Source organism: Papilio xuthus, unplaced genomic scaffold, assembly GCF_000836235.2.
Source record: "Papilio xuthus unplaced genomic scaffold, Pxut_1.1 DF827135.1, whole genome shotgun sequence".
NCBI lineage: Eukaryota > Metazoa > Arthropoda > Insecta > Lepidoptera > Papilionidae > Papilio > Papilio xuthus.
The window spans coordinates 696,795-714,433 of NW_013531514.1; the positions used below are offsets into that span (position 1 = coordinate 696,795).

A 17,639-nucleotide genomic window follows, 5' to 3' on the forward strand; every position below is an offset into this window, starting at 1 on the left:
ATACATTCAGTTTCTACTGAACATTTCGACTGTTCAGTCAGACTGAACATTTCGACTGTTCAGTCAGACTGTTCAGTCTTTAGCGGACTCAATGCGTGCTGAAAAATGCTAATAGTGTTGAAATTATGAATATAAAATTATTCTAAATCATTTCTCCTTTTTTTAGGAATAATAAAAGATAGCTTAAAAAATATAATTATATGTCAATGAATGTCTTAAACTAGTTATAAATATAGGCCTTACAAAGAATACCTCTAATATACTTATGATATCACAATTATAGCAATTTAAGCAATAATAATAACTTAGCGCTTAGATACAAAATGAGCTATCATATTTTTCGACGTTTATCTAATGACCTTATTTATAAAAATGACAGCGACATTATCTCATTAAGAGTAACTTCGTTTCCACTGGCGATACACTTTTATAAAAAAGTATTTAGGACAGTGAAAACGCACGCTAAAAAACGCGATTATAAAGCAACGATAACATACACACTAATATTAACACAATAGTATATGTGCCTTTAAACTACGTAAATTTAAAAAAGATTAAAAAAAATTGTGACAACTTTGTCAGGACTTTATCCATTGTCTTTATGTTAAGATATTTGTCGCATTTACGAAATTGTTTTTTTGCATAAATTACCTTTTAAATATGACCATATCAAGCATTGAAAGAAATTAATATTAAATGATAAGTGGCCTTCATGAAAAGAGCGTACACCTTCCTTAAAGGACGGCAACGCATGTGCAGTTCCTCTGGCGTTGCGGATATCCATGGGCGTCGGATCAAATAACATTAGGCGATTCGTTGCTCGTTTGCCCCTTCTCCTATATAAAAAAGTACTCCTTGGTTATTTGTCAGGAACTTATTAATATGAATATTAGTAACAAGTTCAAGATAGAAAATAGTAAAGACAATTTTCTTAACAAGAACAATAGTTAACAATACGCGATGCACCCGACGCGTTAATATTAACAGTTGATATAAATAATTTCTCTTAAATTGACTTAAATCAGTTGGAATGGCTTTAAATTCCTTACAGGGGTTTTACAGATCTTTTGACTATACTTCTCGTGTATTGGGGCATAGACAATTTACATGTCATGATTTTCTACTATAGTCATAAATAATTCAATAATTATAAGTATTGAATTTTTATTGTCAATTGAAACAAATAATTTATAATTATAGTTAGTGTTCTCTAAGACAACATTCTCTTTGGTAGGGAAAGGCTCAGCCTTGCCAAGTCAATATTGTCTTTGAGATTATATTTTTTACCATATTATAATGACGATATGTCGACTTATCTATGTCCCAACACACCTTGGGATGGTTCTGAGAATTTTGTATATAAAATGTAAGAACATTCCTTTTGAGTATATCGTGAGGAAGTTTTTTCAATTTTTATATCGTTACTGTAAATTGCAAAATAAATAATTTTGGTCCTGTACTTTAATATGTTAAATGACATTTTCTCATATGAAATAAATATATTTAACGAATAAAATTTGCTTATTCATGTAGAATCCAATTATTCAGCTGAATGTCCAGAGCTATAATTTCGCATTTTATACTTTATGACAAACTTTTGACCTATTCCCACTGTGAATGTTATATGTAATTTTCAAATGGATAGGAAATTAACATCATTGACTACATGTAAACATTTTTTTTGGCTTTGAAGTGTCAGGACCAAATTGTATAATATTTTGAAAGTTACCACTTTCTATGTTTCTAAAGAGGCTTTTAATTACCTCCATAAGTCATTGTCAGTTGAAGGCAGTATTGTTTTTTTTAAACTGAGATAGAAACATGCTCAAATTAATTTTACAGAACATGTTCCTATTCTGTTTAAGACCTTATATAATGAATATTTAATATCGCTTTTGAGAAAACAAGATAAAAAGACATAATTTGCATTCTATGAACTATACTGCTTTCACATGATAAACTATCAAAAAAAAATCATCAAAATAGTTAAAAAAAAAAACAAAATAAAATTTATTTTCAAATTTGAAATTAGAATTAATAATAAACAGCTCATTTTTTTCCTTATTTACTAAATTATTATTAAATAATAGAAATGTATTCTGGTCAGTTAACACCTTTTTAATTGATAGTTTGTAAATTTGTGAAGTGTTGTGGAGTTGGATGGCCACGGTATTATGTATATAGTGTGAAAGTGGCTTGGCTTTTTCAATTGTATTATATTAATAATTTATTCTGAAGTTCCATGCGGGTGTCATATTGCCTTTACGCATGAACATCGCAATGGGAACTCGTGCGGTGGATTGCTCGGTCGATCCTAGTTTTACATTGAGATTTCAAGGTGAATAGGTTAGTTGCATTTGCCAAAATAAATCTCTGATCACTGTTTATGTTGTTTTATTTTAAACTTCCCAAAATGCTACTAAAATCTATGTGACATGAACAGTGAAATGTAATTTATTACTTAAAACACCTGTTTGTTTATTATGTTATACTCTAGGTCTTCAGAAAAGCACTTTTCCTGAGATAGACATTACTCACCATAGTCTTGGTTAAAAATTGGGGATATATTTTGGTTTTGGGTTGATTTACTCTACACCTTAATTATAAGCTTGTTTTATAAAAAGATATATTTTTTTAATATGAAATACATTTAATCACTAGAATTATGCTACATGTCCTGCTAATATGCTAGCTATGTTTGCACACATTGCCTTTATTTCTTCATCACTTAAATACTCGGCTCCCAGTATGGCATTACCTAAGGCGATAGTTTCTCTCATTGTTTTTGCTTTTATCCAAATTCTACCATTCATGCCTGCAGCAAGTTCAAATGGCCATTCATTTTTTAAAGAATCCAATAACGGACAGCTTGGGTTCAAAATCTTTCTAATTAAATTTATCGAACACTTAAATAAGAATCCGTCAGTTAAAACTCCCAGACGTCCTTTTTTACCATAGGAATCAACACAAACTAATTCTGGTTCCATATCCTTGCTACCAACAAGAGTTTTTGCATATACAACGTCACCGATCTGAACATTTGGTCTGTTTTTCTTTGTCGCTCCTTCGAAGGAAAGGTATGATAAAGCTGCAGACATGCTACTACCAAGGTCCACTCTGTATATATCACCAGCTTTTTGTATAACGATTCCGATAACATTTTCTCCTCGTGCTGGTGTATACCTCTTTTGATAGTAATCTACCCAGTATGTGTTTGGATTTTTTTTCTTCAATACTCCTGCTTTTGTCACATAAACATGGTTACTTTCTTTCTGTAAACCCGGTCCCACTATAACTTTTGATTTCTCTCCCGCTGCTGAAATTTCTTCGCAGTAATCTCCCGGTAACACAACATCTCCAACAGAAACTTTCATTGTTATTGTATGTTTTCAGGACATTAATTCAGCGAATGATATTAAAAGTTAATGAGAATATAAATATTGTGCACAACCGAGTCAGAGTCGGAGGTTATTTTTCAGTTGTCAATTTTATGACACTGACTTGACATATGACTGAAGTCTAAATTGACATTCCATTTCCAATGTACAAAAACTTTACCCTCAAAAATATTTAAACATTGATTTGCTCTTTTCTTATTGAAGATACTTTAATACTTAAAGACTTAAACGAGGGGGTTCAAATGTAATTCCAATATTTCATTCACATTTAATACATTTTAAAAGAACTATTTCCGTTTTTTCGTTTTATAAATCCTTCAACTTGCTTAAACTTAAACTTTGAAAATCTGAACTCAATAAATGTCATTTTGACAAGAGACAAGTAAACCACGTGCGTTTGCTTTGTACACAACACATATACCGATCGTTATTATTTAATAATTTTAATTTAGTTTAATGAAAGTTTACTAATATAATGCCAGCTATAATAAAAGATGATGTACTTGTGTACAAAGGCAGTAACTTGTTCCGTCAGAGGTTGCTTCTCTCTGTTTTAAGTGGGCGAGCTATTAAAATAGAGGATATTCGGAGCAATCACGATGATCCAGGGCTGAGAGAATACGAAGTGAATTTGATACGTCTTATAGACAAGATAACAAATGGTACGAGGGTGGAGCTAGGCGAGACTGGTACATCTATGTACTTTCAGCCTGGTATTCTTGTTGGAGGTCAAGTTACACACAGCTGCTGCACTCAACGAGGAATAGGTTAGTTGTCAGTTTTCATCAATTCCTACACCTACCACCGCTTGTCTTCCTCATTTCTTTTCTATTCACACAGACATGGTTTTAGTTCTATTAGCGATCCCATCTATCCAGCTCCTCGAGTGGTCGCTAACCCTAATACCAGGACTGTATTTATAAGACAATGGATGATATTGGACCTGTCCTTGCCTGTTGCCAGTAAACATAAGTAAAGGTCTTAAGATATTTTCAAAAGTTCCTGTTATACTTTTATTTTTTTAATTCTTACTTCACGAAAATATGTTAAAGTATTTTTTTATATTCATTTTCTATGATATGTCTATAATTTATTCCAGGGTATTATCTAGAGGTTCTATTAGCTGTTGGTCCATTCTGCAAGGAGCCGTTGAATGCAGTACTGCAAGGTGTCACCCATCATGAGCTGGACGTCTCTGTGGATAAAGTCAAGTTGGCAGCACTGCCTGTATTGCTCAAGTTTATACTTGTTGATGACGGATTAGAACTTAAAGTTGTCAGGAGAGGTAAGAGATGGTTTTTTATTACAATTTCATATCATCTGATAAGTGCATGATTCTCAGTCCTACTGAATAATTAGGTCTTATTTTTTCCAGGTGCTCCACCCCTCGGTGGTGGTGAAATAGTGTTTCGATGTCCAGTACGTCGCCATCTTCGACCACTGCAGTGGACTAAATGGGGCCTGGTGAAGAGGATACGAGGTGTTGTGTACGCGTTGCGTGTCTCACCCACATTCGCCAATAGAGTAGTAGAATCCGCAAAAGGGGTAAATATCTTGAATGTTTAATTTCAAATTAATTCTTCATTATGACGATTTTATAAATAACGTTTTTTTCAGGTAATGCTGAATTTCCTCCCAGATGTCTACATAAATACAGATCAATGCAGAGGACCCAATGCTGGAAAGAGTCCAGGGTTCGGTGTCAGTCTGGTTGCTGAGACCAATGAGAAGACATTCTATTGTGCTGAAGCTGTAAGTGTTTGTAACTTTAAAAAACATGTAACACATGTTACCGAAATAGTTTTTATTGTAATTAAAAATGTGGTTTTAGCATCAATTTAAAAATATCGTAATTTTTTAAGGCTTATCATTTTACTAGAATATTTTAGTCCTCTGTCCCTTCCCATTCTTTTATTATAAACAAAGGATGGGTAATGGAGATGGATTTGACAGAGGACGCGTAAGATGGGAAAATATTTTTTTTGTGCGTCCCGTCCTGCGATTGATTAATGGCAGGCAACGCATCTGCAATCGCTGATGTCTATGCTGCGGTCGTTTCGCTATTTCGGCGAATATAGGTGTCTGCTTGCTCATTTGTAACCTAACAATATAAAAAGGAAAAACATAATATCTTATAAGTTTATGAGCTGACTGCAAATATCAAGCATTGAACATCAAATGAATCAGTAGCATAGAATGTAAGTGTTAATCTATATTGAACTCGTAGAAATCTGAAGAGGTTGGCAGTGGAGAGATATCATTGCCGGAGGAGATAGGCAGACAGTGTGCACTGAAGCTTGCAGACGAGATATATCGAGGTGGCGCGGTCGATTCCTCCTTCCAGTGGCTCTTGGCACTCTGGATGGCGCTGGGACAGAAGGATGTCAGTGAATGTGTGGTAAGTTCCATACCAAACTATTATTACTAACTTTGACTTACCAATGGTTTCCAAGACCAAAATCTCTGTATATTGTTATCCCTGTCATTATCTTTGATAAATCAGAGCTAACAATATATATTAAACAAAACAAAGTTACTGCTTGGTGCATTCAATCTGAAATAACCCTTAAATAACATTCCATTTATTATTTATTTTGAAAAATTATTAAAAACACTTATTCATAGCAGAATTAATAATCAAATCTAAAATTGTACAGAGCGTCCGTTCTAATTTATCCATTTAATATAGGTATCATATCAATACAGGAATTAAAAAATTTGAAATCTAGTTTGTTCCACAAAAAAATTTACAAATGTTTGTTACTGTCTCCGAAGGGTGACCTATGTTCCAGGTAGACTCATATTTTCTTTGTTAATAATTAACTATCTGACATTATCACAGGTTGGACCTTTATCAGATTACACAATCAGTTTCCTGCAGCATCTGAAAGAGTTCTTTGGAGTGATGTTCAAGTTAGAAGTGCTCCGCTCCGAGCTGGACGACTCTGATGAGGAAGACGACGTAGTTGACGCTAACAAAGTCAAAATGACATGTGTCGGTATAGGTTATGTTAATATTAGTAAACGCACAATGTAATAAATATTTGTTAATTAATTTTGTGTCTTAATGCTTACTTAAGTTTACATTTACTAGTACTAAGATACTCAGAGAAGTTATGTGGACATTAAGGAAGCCCATTAGTGTAATTTTAATATACAGTAGCGATAGTAAGACTGTGTTTTAAGACTAAAATGTCTGTGTAATATGTATAGTTACACATATTTTTTACAAAATAGATAACTATGTTTTAAACGAAGATTTTTGTCTCAGAAACCCACGGTTACTTATTATTTTAGAGTCTTTTTTGTATGCAATTTATTTCAAGATCTAAACGTGGTAAATTTATACAAGTGACATTGATTAAGTTTTGGCTTTGGGCAGTAATTGAAACACGATATTGAGTATTGTTTTATTTTTATTTCTAATTACATAAAATAAATCTTATAAACTAAATATTTTAAAATAATTAAGGCACATTGTGAAATAGGTTGTTTTTCTATATTTTTATTTGCCTATTCAGTACACGTGTAACTAGTGATTGATAAAAACTAAGAAAATATACATTGCTAAGTATTTGATATGCAGAATTGTAATGATTATTATTTTTGCTAAATATAAAAATACAAAAGTGTGTTAACAAAAATTGGTACTTAAATATCGAATATTTACATAACTTGGCAGTGTTTATTTAAATTATTTGAGTATTGCTGAGGCTTTACTTTAAAATCTTTAGTCACTCAGTTTTATTACTATGAATAATTTTTCAATTACTGTAATTTTTTAAAATAATTTTGCTAACAAAATATTTAGTAAGTATCACAATTTCCGAAAACCTCTTTATCTTTTTGTTTGAATTAAAAAGATTTCAAAAAGGAACTTATCTTTCTTATAACTGGTCAAACTGATTTCCCTAATTTAACATCAGAAATTATTAAATAATTTAGACTGGGGTATTTTTGACACAAATTTATAAGTTGGAAACCCTAATGAAGAACTTTTTTTAGTCTATGAGTCTTGTTCGTGACAGCCCAGTCCCGCTGACCAGTTGCAGATGCCGCCAACGGGGTCAAATGACAGGCCTTTAGGACAGACATACTCCCAGCCCAGTAATGCTCCGCTCTCCATACGAGCGCACGATATGAACTTCTTGCACGAAGATGGATGCGGGAAGTTGCCAATATCTAAACACTCGATTGTACCTGTGAAATTAAATATTATTAACTATGTTTTATATTATAATTTATTCACAAATAAGTACCGGGTTCATGTTTTAAGATCATTGATGGCCAAAAATGTACAACCCCTTACCTTTACTATGGAGAATAACTTTAGTTCCCTCTTCGTATTTCCGTGCTACTTTCTCTTCACTATCATCATAGTAGTCGAAAGTTATAGGTTTTCTAACTCTGTTTGGTTTCGGCGATTCAACAGCCTTCACCGGTACCCGCTGCACTTGCTGCCTCTGAGTGGTGTTTACTTCATTAACTGGTTTCTCTTCTTCCACCAATTGTTTTTCTTGATCTTTCTTTGAAGCTTTTAGAACTTTAACTTTCTGAACTTTGCGTATTTTCTCGAAAGGTTTTCTGGATACGACCCTTCGAGGCCTTTCTGTCGTTGTGGTGGAACTCGGTCGAGCTGTCGATGAAATTCTTCGGAATATAGTTTTCTTTCTGCCTAATTTTCTAGTCGTGGTTGTTGGCTGCGTAGTTGTTACCGGTGATAAGTATTGGTATTCATCTGAAAAACAAAATTTGTGTTCCTAAAGAAAAGCATACTACTAAGATACTACTAATTTAAACTTAATTGTTTTCTAAACGACATATTGTAAATGGCATTTGTGGTGTACGTACCGTCATATGTCTTAGTAACTGGTGATGCTAGGAGATATTCTCTAGTGAAGTACGAAGGGTCTTGACTCTGGCTATACCCAGCAGTAGAGAATCCGAAATCATCTATAGGTCCCGACACGTATTTACCAGTCGTACTTGGATATTGAACTGAAGATGGACTTGTATCCTGTGATTTCTCTTCTGTGCTCACGTATTTTACAGTAGACGGATTTACATCTTGAATGAAACCAGTGTACTGACCATTGGGATTCAAATAACGACCTGTGGACACTTTGTCTTCTGATAATTCCGTACTACTGCTCAATGGACTTTTTTCTGTTGATTCAAAGTAGCTAGTAGATGGATTTCTACTGCGTGAAATATCAGAATATTTCTTATTATTTACTGTATACGTTTCAATCTGAGGTGAGTCGGTAGACTTATCAGATGTCTCGATGTAGCTATCTGTAGATGGTCTTACTCTTGGTGATGATTCGGTTAATCTTTCATTAATTCCAGTGAATCCGGTAGTCGGTCCTGCAGTTTGGAATTCTGATGACGCTTCCTCTGTGACAGTATCAAAGTACTTGGAAGTTGATGGCCTGGTTCTGCGAGGTACACTTGTGTATCTTTCGCTCGTGCCCGTAAATCCAAATGTGGTTGTAGTTTCTGTTGTATACTGTTCACTACTTGTGTAGCTGTTTGTGCTCGGTCTTCTTCTTCGTGACTGTACTGGTTTTTCAGTTGTACTTATAACGACTTCAGTTGGATTAACATTTTGTACAGTCCCGGTTGTGTACTTGTCTGTCTCAGTGTAGGCGTTTGTAGATGGCCGTCTCCTTCTCGAAGCTTCTGTGTATCTTTCATTCGATGTTGTTGGATTAGCAGTTTGTAATGTGACTGTTGTATACTTCTCACTATCGCTTACAGTTGTGGTCGATGGTTTTCTTCTACGTGAAATAGACGAATATCTGTCAGTTGTTTCTGGATAATTGGTTGTGGGATTCAGATTTTGTATTGTCGTGTAACTTCCGCCTCTGTTAGTAAATCTGCTTGGTATTCTTGTATTAGCTGGAACTTCTGAATAGTCAGTTGTTCCCGTGTAACCAAGAGTAGGCGTTGGTTCCTGAGATACTCTTGTATTTTCTTCTGTTAAGTACGTCGGGGTCGACGGGTTTGTGGCAACATTTGTGTATTTTTCTCCAGTTACTGTAAACCTAGGATTCAAGTATTGGGATGGTCCTGTATATCTGTTTGAATCTGAATAATCGATAGTTGACGGTCCTGCTGTTTGATAGGAATCAGTGTACTTGTCGCTTGTATCTAAATATTTACTTGTTTCAAATGGATCTTCTGATATACCAGTAAATCTTTCATCCAAGTATTTGTTTGCTGTAGTAGTGGGTCTAGAAATTTCTGAGTATTTCTTGCTTATACCGAAGTCATTTGTGGGCGGAAGTGTTTGTGAGGTACCGGTATACTGCTCTATTCCACTAATAGTAGTAGGTCTTCTACCTCGAGATCTACCAGTTGGAGTTACAGTTTGTAAGGACTCTCCTGTGTTAACATATTTATCGCCTGGACTTAAATCGTATGAAATCGCAGAGTAATTGTAAACAGTTGTTAAGTCTTGAAGTCGTGATGGAGATTTTGAGTACTTTTCACTAGTATCAGTATATCTACCGGCCGTTGGATTAATTTCTTGTGTTGGTATGTTTTGTTCTGTTGTACTCAAGTACCTAACGGTGGATGGACCTAAGTTGCGAGAAACACCCGATAGACCAGGGTTAATGATAGTAGGAGATGTAAATCCAGTTGGCTTAGATCCTCTGTATCCACCTGTCGAAGGTAGAACAGTTTCTAGAATATCACCGGAGTACAAACCAGTGGAAGTTTGGACGTAGTCTTGAGTTTCAGTACTGTAACCAGGAGTAGTAGAGTATGATAAGGGGTAGGATGGTGTTTTTGTGATTTCTGGTGTATATTCTGTTGTTGGGTATTTGAACTTCTGGGTATTCCTTGTTGGTGGACTTCTAGTAGGTTTGACATCATATTCATAGTCAGATATTATTGGGACAGGTGCTTCTAAGAGCTTGTGGGCTGCAAGTGCTACAGCCGTTTCAGCACTAAAGCCTGTGGAAGAAAAGAAATGCTTGGGTAACTTGTCGCATAACAAAATTTAGGTAGATAGGACATACACAGTTATTTTAAGCTTTATTTTGTAAAAGATAAGGTACAAGACCAAGTTTATACTTACTTTCTGTAAATTTCCCTTCAGTAGTTGCATCTACATCCTCATCGAAGGCGTCTTGATTTTTAAGTTTTAAAGCTGCATCCAATTGGTTTTGTTTGAATGTAGAGCTGTATTTCTTGCTCTGTCTTTTCTTCTCTTCCTCATTTGTAGCGGACGGATTCTGATCATCTTCTTCTTTCAGATTAACTAGGGGACGTCTTTGTATTTTCGGAATCTTTTTCGGTCCAGAGCGTGTAGTTATTGTTGGATCTTCAATGGAATCTGTTAAAGAACAAATATAGGGTAATTTAGGTTTTACAAAAACAACAAACAAAGACTTTTCCTTCCCGTGGGATGGCTTTAATTGTAATGTAGTAATTCTCACCGGCTTCTTCTATATCCTGTAGATATTCATCGCTGTCCAGGACGTTTGTGGTGGTAGTAGCCTGTGTGGTAGTGGTAGTTGTGGTGAGCTTGGTGGTGACAGCAGGTCGTCGCCGGCTTGCCACGCGGAACGGACGCCGAGAGATAGACGCAGTTGTCGTCGAGGATACTGACGCTGTTCTGCTCGTTGCTGTAAGTAAACGAAGCGTTAATTATTAGAAAAAAAATTAATGTCTTTTAAAAATTGAAGTATCATGACCAAAAATAATGTTAATTTCTTGATAATTGTTTACGATATATGCTTTATAACAATCATAAATCGTTCTATAATCTTATCGTCTAATTCTGCTAAAGATTTATAATTCATTTTAACTCATCATCAGCTCACTACACGTCCCCACCGAAGGGCTCGGAACCTACCCTATATTAGGGGTGATTAGGCCATAATCAACCACAAGTGCGGTTTGGTTGACTTAACACATATCATTGAATTTCTTCTCAGATATGTGCAGGTTGCATCACGATGTTTTCCTTCACCGTAAGAACGTCGGATAAATGTACATATGTAAATCGGAAATCGAAAAACACATTGTACATGGCGGGATTCGATCCCAGGACCTGCAGATTGCAAGTCAAGTGCTTGACCACTGAGCCACCGACGCTCTATATATATTCATTTTAATAGTCTAATAAAATGTATCAAACGTATTCAATTACAAATATATTTTAAAATGTATATCCATACTTCGTTATGTAAATAATAAATATGTTAGAACATTTACTAGCGCGTAAATATTCATAATTGCGAACTATAATTGTCAAGGTGCACCACTAGGAAGTATAGAATGAGTCAGAGTCTGGTATTTACATAAAAACTATGTCAGTAATGCTACACTTGTGCATTTGCTCCGGTTCAATTGTTAGTGCCAATGTGTCAATAAAACAATCAATATATTTATAAACTCTACTATTTTTTTTTAACGTCGCGAACAATATCCTCGTATTTCAATTGTTTTTCACTTAAAATGTATTTTTTGGTTAAATACGTGTAATGTTCATAAGCAAGAATTCAACAGTAAATCAATAAAGTATTTATGTACTTATACGTTGGTGAAATCGTCGAAGAAAGTTATCATAAAAGGCGACACAAGGCGTCTCTAAGCCTTTTAAGCCGACTAGTTATGAGAGAGATCACTGCATAGTTTAAAGATCTTTCCTTATATACAGAGTTAACAGGAAACAGATGTTACTTCGCTTGTTTTCATTTTTTTTTAAATAAATAGAATAAATGAATAAATACAATTCGTCGTAATTTGTAAACGATAGGATCGTAAGTTGTTTATTTTGTCAGCCTATGGACAAAAAATAGTCGAAAAACCAACAGATCGTAGTATCATGATTATTAATTCCTTGGCAAGTAAATGTTCATAGACAAGGTTGTCTGTGAACTTATATCTAAGCATGAACTAGATATTTTTCAACTGAAATGAAATAACAAAGAAAGTTACTGAGATTATTGTCGCATATTTCTAACGACTAACTATACCAATGTGTTCAATGTTGCAACGGTAACTTCTCAAAGAAAAACGGCAGCCGTGACAAAAGCATGTGTCGCAAGCAATTATAGGGCCTATTACGTTAGGAAATAGGTCGCTTTCCCACGACTCTATTTACTGCAATAATGACACTACGTCTAGATTAAGAATGACGTTTCGAATAACAAGTGTACCGAATAGGAAGCAACCATTAGTTTCTGAGAACTAGTTCTCTATTTAAAAATATCGACATCCTATTGATTATCTTGGATAAAACAGAGATAACTATGTTTAAAACGGAGATTTTGGTTTTAGAAATCCACCGTAAGAAAAGCTTTTTCTAGAAAATTAACACTTGTTCACTATTCTGTGGTATTAGGTGATATCATATTTAGTTAGTAGTCATGTTATTCGAACGCTGAAATCTTTTCACACTTATCTCCAAGAATAAAAAGGAAGGACAACGTCATAATACTGAAATGTTATTCAATTTACATGTGCGTGTTTTGAAAACTATAAAAATGCTCACTACTCATTACTAAGTCAACCTGGAGTTAGTAAGGCATCACTGACGGTCGCAGGGAGGCGACGGAGCGGAGAGATGCAGAGAAAGCCGCCACTAGCCCGTGACCGACAGACGGACAAGCAGACTTTCATCATTTATGTAATGTTAGATAATGACCGAAACTTATGCCGAATGTAGTTTTATTTCAATTCAAATTATTGTAATTACATTACATTCTTTATTTGATTTTCAAGGTCATTAGATTTATCTAAATAAATTCCAATAACTTGCTAGTGGTTGTTTTCTAAAGTGGTATAGCGGAAATTCCTTTATCTTTTCTTAAACTTTTATTGACACTATTTGATTAAGAAGTCTTCGTTATGCATAGAAAATCTTATCGATTTTAACATCACGATACGAAGCGTGACATATATTTTTTTAACGCTACTTATTTTTACCCATTTCACGTTGTTTTACGGGCGTCAATTACTAAGCCCACTAAGAACTTGTATTTTATTGTTTGGGTTAACAGCCGTGAAGTTGACGTAAAGCCACAACAAATTGTTTATTCATAAAGAAAGTAAGCGGTAATTTCTCTCGTGTCTTTTTATCTTTTCAATGTTATGAATAGCACTATTGTTTCGTCGTAAAACAATTTTTTTTAAATTGTCACTGAAGAAAACACAGATGTGTTTATTTTTAATGCGTAGCTGAAGTTTGTGAATTACTTTTAGTAATAGTTTACGGTGTCATATCCTTAGGTTAATTTTACCAGCCAGTGTTTATGTTGATCAGTGTTGCCAGACGAATGTTACCCAACAATACGGCGATAATTGACGGAGCGGCAAATGATGCTATTGTTTCAGTATTTAGCGAGTATTTTACAAATGTTCCGGCCGTGAAATACGATATCGTGATAAATGCTGTTAGTCGGTTGTATTAAAATAGATGAGATATTGTGGTATACTTACAAATACTATATGTTAAAAACCTTTTTAAGTAACGTAATTAAATATAAAGTAGGCCAAATAAAAACAAATCAAAGACTGTTTTATGCCCATAGATTGAATAAAAATTCTTTTATTACGTCTATGGTACAGCCATAGATACAATAAAACAAAAATAAATAGAGGGCGGCAGTAGTACTACAAAAGGTTTCATCACGGTTGCATCGTAATATATTATAATTCAATTGTTATACAACACTATTGTTTGGTATTTAAACGTTTCACAAACGCGTGCGCGATTTGGACGATTTTTTTTATTATTTTCCAAGGAGGACAGTTCCGCGGTAATTATGTAATTATTTTATGGCAACATTGTGTTGCTTTAATCTTTGTGTTGTTTGTTATCTCACAAATGAATACTGGCTGAATTAAAAAAAAGAACTAAAGTATCACGATGCTAGGGTTGACTTTTTGTTAATAACTATTTAATTGTAAAAATCACAAACATGAATTTACGTAAGACTTTCGAGAAACGCTGAAAAAAATAGGGCATCAATTTAAAATATTAAACTATTTATTAAGAGTCTCTTTCCCGAGTTTATTTTATAGTAATCTTAGATAATAACTAAGAAATATTCGATTCATGTGTAATCGCGCGTGATAATGGCAGTTCAAAATGGCGGAGTATATTCAGAGGTAAAGATCTGTGAAATTGGCTGTGTAACGCAACAGAGATATTGCAATAACGCCAATATATGATTGTAGGCGACGCGTTCACGTGAGAAATATATCTATAACCGATATTGTGGCATTCATGAATATTATTTAAAAACTTTTCTGACGAAATTTTACACGGGAAGTCATCATGGACCAAATCTGGCATAATAGTTTCTCTAATATTATTCTTTGGTTGTATACATGCCCGAGACCTACTTTTAGTCCTCTTCCCCTTCCCAAGGTTTAATAAAAAAAGGGATGGGAAGATAAGATGGATTTTGTGGAGGAGGAAACGCCAAGAAAATATCTTCTTTTTACCCGTCGCCTCTGTTAATTAATCTGCAAATGCGGATGTCTTTACGCAATGCTTACTTCGAGATTTAGGCAAATTCAGGTAGTAGCTTAGTTGTTTGCCAACTTATAGTATAAAAAACATGGATGAGCACTGAATATGAGTATGAAAATTCGAGGTCTTTGTGACCAATTTCTTATACAACAGTTAACTGTTAACACGCGATACTGAACGCGTTATGCGTAACTTACATAAGTGAGTGCGATACTAATATGTTCAGCCTAATAACAATAATATTTAAGTTACATAAAAGTTATGCTATAAAATATTTAACAGCTAATTGAGCATGACATTTTACAGTAAAATGAACGATTCGTGAAAAGCGTATAACTCCGAGTGTGAATTTTCTATCATACGCAATAACGTTACTTGGATTATAGAAAATAAGATTTAAAAATGTTACTCAAAGAAGAAAAATACATCTATGAAAAAAAAAGATCTAGCGTTGACCAGACAATTGTTACTTGTAAGAACAATTCCATCTTTAGTTTTTGTGCTGACTTTGTTAAGTCGTTTTGCAACAACAAAGCTAATGTTTTTCAATATTTTTTTCATTTATTTTCCAACCTTGATATTATAACTAATATTTGTATTGATTTCGTTTAATGACTTTGGCTTCGATGTGAAATTAAAAGTGAAAGTGTGAGCTGAAAGTCATTGCAAGGATCATTATTTAAAGTGTTACTTATTATTATACAATGTCATCGATATTCGTCACCACTAATTCAAAAGAAAGTTCATTTCATTATTCTCGTCAGAATGTACCGCCTTATCAAAACAGGGCCGTACATTCCTCGTAATTATAGACGAGAAGTAACATAGTTGAACCGCTATCATTTTTTGGTTAGGGAATTTTTACAATCAAACACTTTTTCTTGAATATCTGGCAAGTTGGTAGTGCCTCTGACGACGCTGGCACGGCAGAAATATTCATCATCATCAGCTCACTGTAGGTCCCCACCGAGGGGCTCGGAGCCTACCCTAGGTTAAGGGTGATCAGGCCATAGTCAACCACGCTGGCCAAGTGCAGGTTGGTTGACTTCACACATATCTTTGAATTTCTTCTCAGACATGTGCAGGTTACATCACGATGTTTTCCTTCACCGTAAGAACGTGGGATAAATGTACATATGTAAATCGGAAAATCGAAAAACACATTGGTACATGGCGGGATTCGAACCCAGGACCTGCAGATTGCAAGTGAAGTCCCCCTGAGCCACCGACGCTCAGGCAGGCAGAAATATTAAAAAAAGAAAGAGATTCTCAAAGTTGATTTTTTTCGAGGTGTCTCACGGTATTTTTGGCTAAGTCCGGTTCTCTCAGTTGCGAAATAAGACAAGAGTTATATCAACAAAGGGTGATAATAACGAACATGAAGTGGTACTAAAGTTATTAATATTCATAAGACGTCTTCTATTTCATATTTAACAGAGAAAGCTTCAGAAAACTGGTCGTGCGTATGAGAGACGTGGGACTGGTACTATTAGCATGTCATTGATAAAACTAGATGTTGTCGGCCTCGGCAGAGGTCTGTGATGCTACGGGTATTTAAAGTTTAAGTACAAAGAACTTATGTTATAAACTAAACCTGACACTAAAATTTCATGCGTGTAATATGTACTCAAGGTCATTTGATGCCAACATCGAGAATATTTAGTAAAAAACGCGTAATATGCGGGTAATACTTTTTGGATGTATATATTGACATTGTTATCTCCTGAAGCATTAATGGCTGAAGGTTTTTTTTATAATATATTATAAGGTGGTAAATGAATAAGTGGCTAATTGAATTCGCAAAAATGGCGAAGTGACTGCTGTTTATAGACATCCGCAATTACAGATGCGTTGCCTACCTTCAATCGACGGAGGAGACGCACAGGAAGAGTAATCTTATGACCCCCTCCACCATTAAATCCATTTTACCTTCCTATCATTTACTTAAGAAAACGAAGGGAAACATGACTAAAATAAGACTTTAAGTTGAGTCACTCATTTCATATTATTCCCTATTAAGTAGCTATTAAACAATATCTTACTAATTGAAGTTTACCAATTTATTTCTAATCTATTCCAACTCACAAGTATACAAACTTTTTAAATAAAGCTTAAAACAAACGTGATGTCTAACACGTTTTGATAGCGAAAATCTAACCTTGAATTCGTTTTGATCGTTAATAGATTCTGAATTTATTAATATTAATTATCTTATTTCTCTCTTCTTAGATATTAATATGGATATTTACAAAGTATTATGAAATTATTTCTATATTTCTTCGACATATATACATATGAAAAATAAATTATGAATGTCAAGTAAATTAAATCAAAGTGAAATGTAAATTAAATTAAAAAAAACAATCTTAAAACTATTTAACCCTCGCATCCTTGTATAAGTTTCACTCTTTTTAGCCGACTTAAAAAAAAGGAGGTTATGTCTGTATGTTTGTTTTTATGTGTTTTACCGCCTAACTCTGCCCCTGGTGCATTTTGACATTTTTTTTTGATCTAAAGGTTTTGTTTGCAGGTTCCATTTTTTTTTATTAATTTTTAAACTGACTAGAAGTTTAGTAGATTTTTCAATGGGACTAAGAACTTAAAAACAAAAAGTTTACTATATAACCTCAACAGTGACTTGCTATAATCAAGTATTTGTTTACATCGTCACGGTCTTTGGTTTGTTATTATAAATTCAATTGAAAATAAATTTATTTCCTCATTGCATTGTACTAGTATTATAA

General features: G+C 34.1%; 3 protein-coding genes across 3 annotated transcripts in view; 1 reads left to right on the top strand and 2 right to left on the bottom strand.

Moving 5' to 3' along the window:
* Positions 1 to 47: 47 nt before the first annotated feature.
* Positions 48 to 3,496, bottom strand: Rrp40 (exosome complex component Rrp40). The gene has a single exon (XM_013314769.1). The coding sequence runs from the start codon at positions 3,372 to 3,374 to the stop codon at positions 2,664 to 2,666; it is 711 nt and encodes a 236-aa protein (XP_013170223.1). The 5' UTR covers positions 3,375 to 3,496; the 3' UTR covers positions 48 to 2,663.
* A 290-nt stretch (positions 3,497 to 3,786) lies between these two features.
* Positions 3,787 to 6,453, top strand: Rtc1 (RNA terminal phosphate cyclase 1). Its single transcript, XM_013314696.1, has 6 exons — positions 3,787 to 4,165; positions 4,498 to 4,683; positions 4,774 to 4,943; positions 5,016 to 5,150; positions 5,626 to 5,796; positions 6,241 to 6,453. The coding sequence occupies exons 1-6, from the start codon at positions 3,874 to 3,876 to the stop codon at positions 6,433 to 6,435; spliced, it is 1,149 nt and encodes a 382-aa protein (XP_013170150.1). The 5' UTR covers positions 3,787 to 3,873; the 3' UTR covers positions 6,436 to 6,453.
* Positions 6,454 to 6,796: 343 nt separating this feature from the next.
* Cht6 (Chitinase 6) overlaps positions 6,797 to 17,639 on the bottom strand; it is a 71,418-nt gene continuing 60,575 nt past the window's right edge. Inside the window, exons 21-25 of the mRNA XM_013314695.1 lie at positions 10,847 to 11,035; positions 10,486 to 10,743; positions 8,250 to 10,361; positions 7,708 to 8,136; positions 6,797 to 7,598 (exon numbers count right to left, since the gene is read on the bottom strand). Coding sequence (XP_013170149.1) covers positions 7,405 to 7,598; positions 7,708 to 8,136; positions 8,250 to 10,361; positions 10,486 to 10,743; positions 10,847 to 11,035 — 3,182 coding nt within the window. The 3' untranslated portion in view covers positions 6,797 to 7,404. The remainder of the gene's footprint in view (positions 7,599 to 7,707; positions 8,137 to 8,249; positions 10,362 to 10,485; positions 10,744 to 10,846; positions 11,036 to 17,639) is intronic.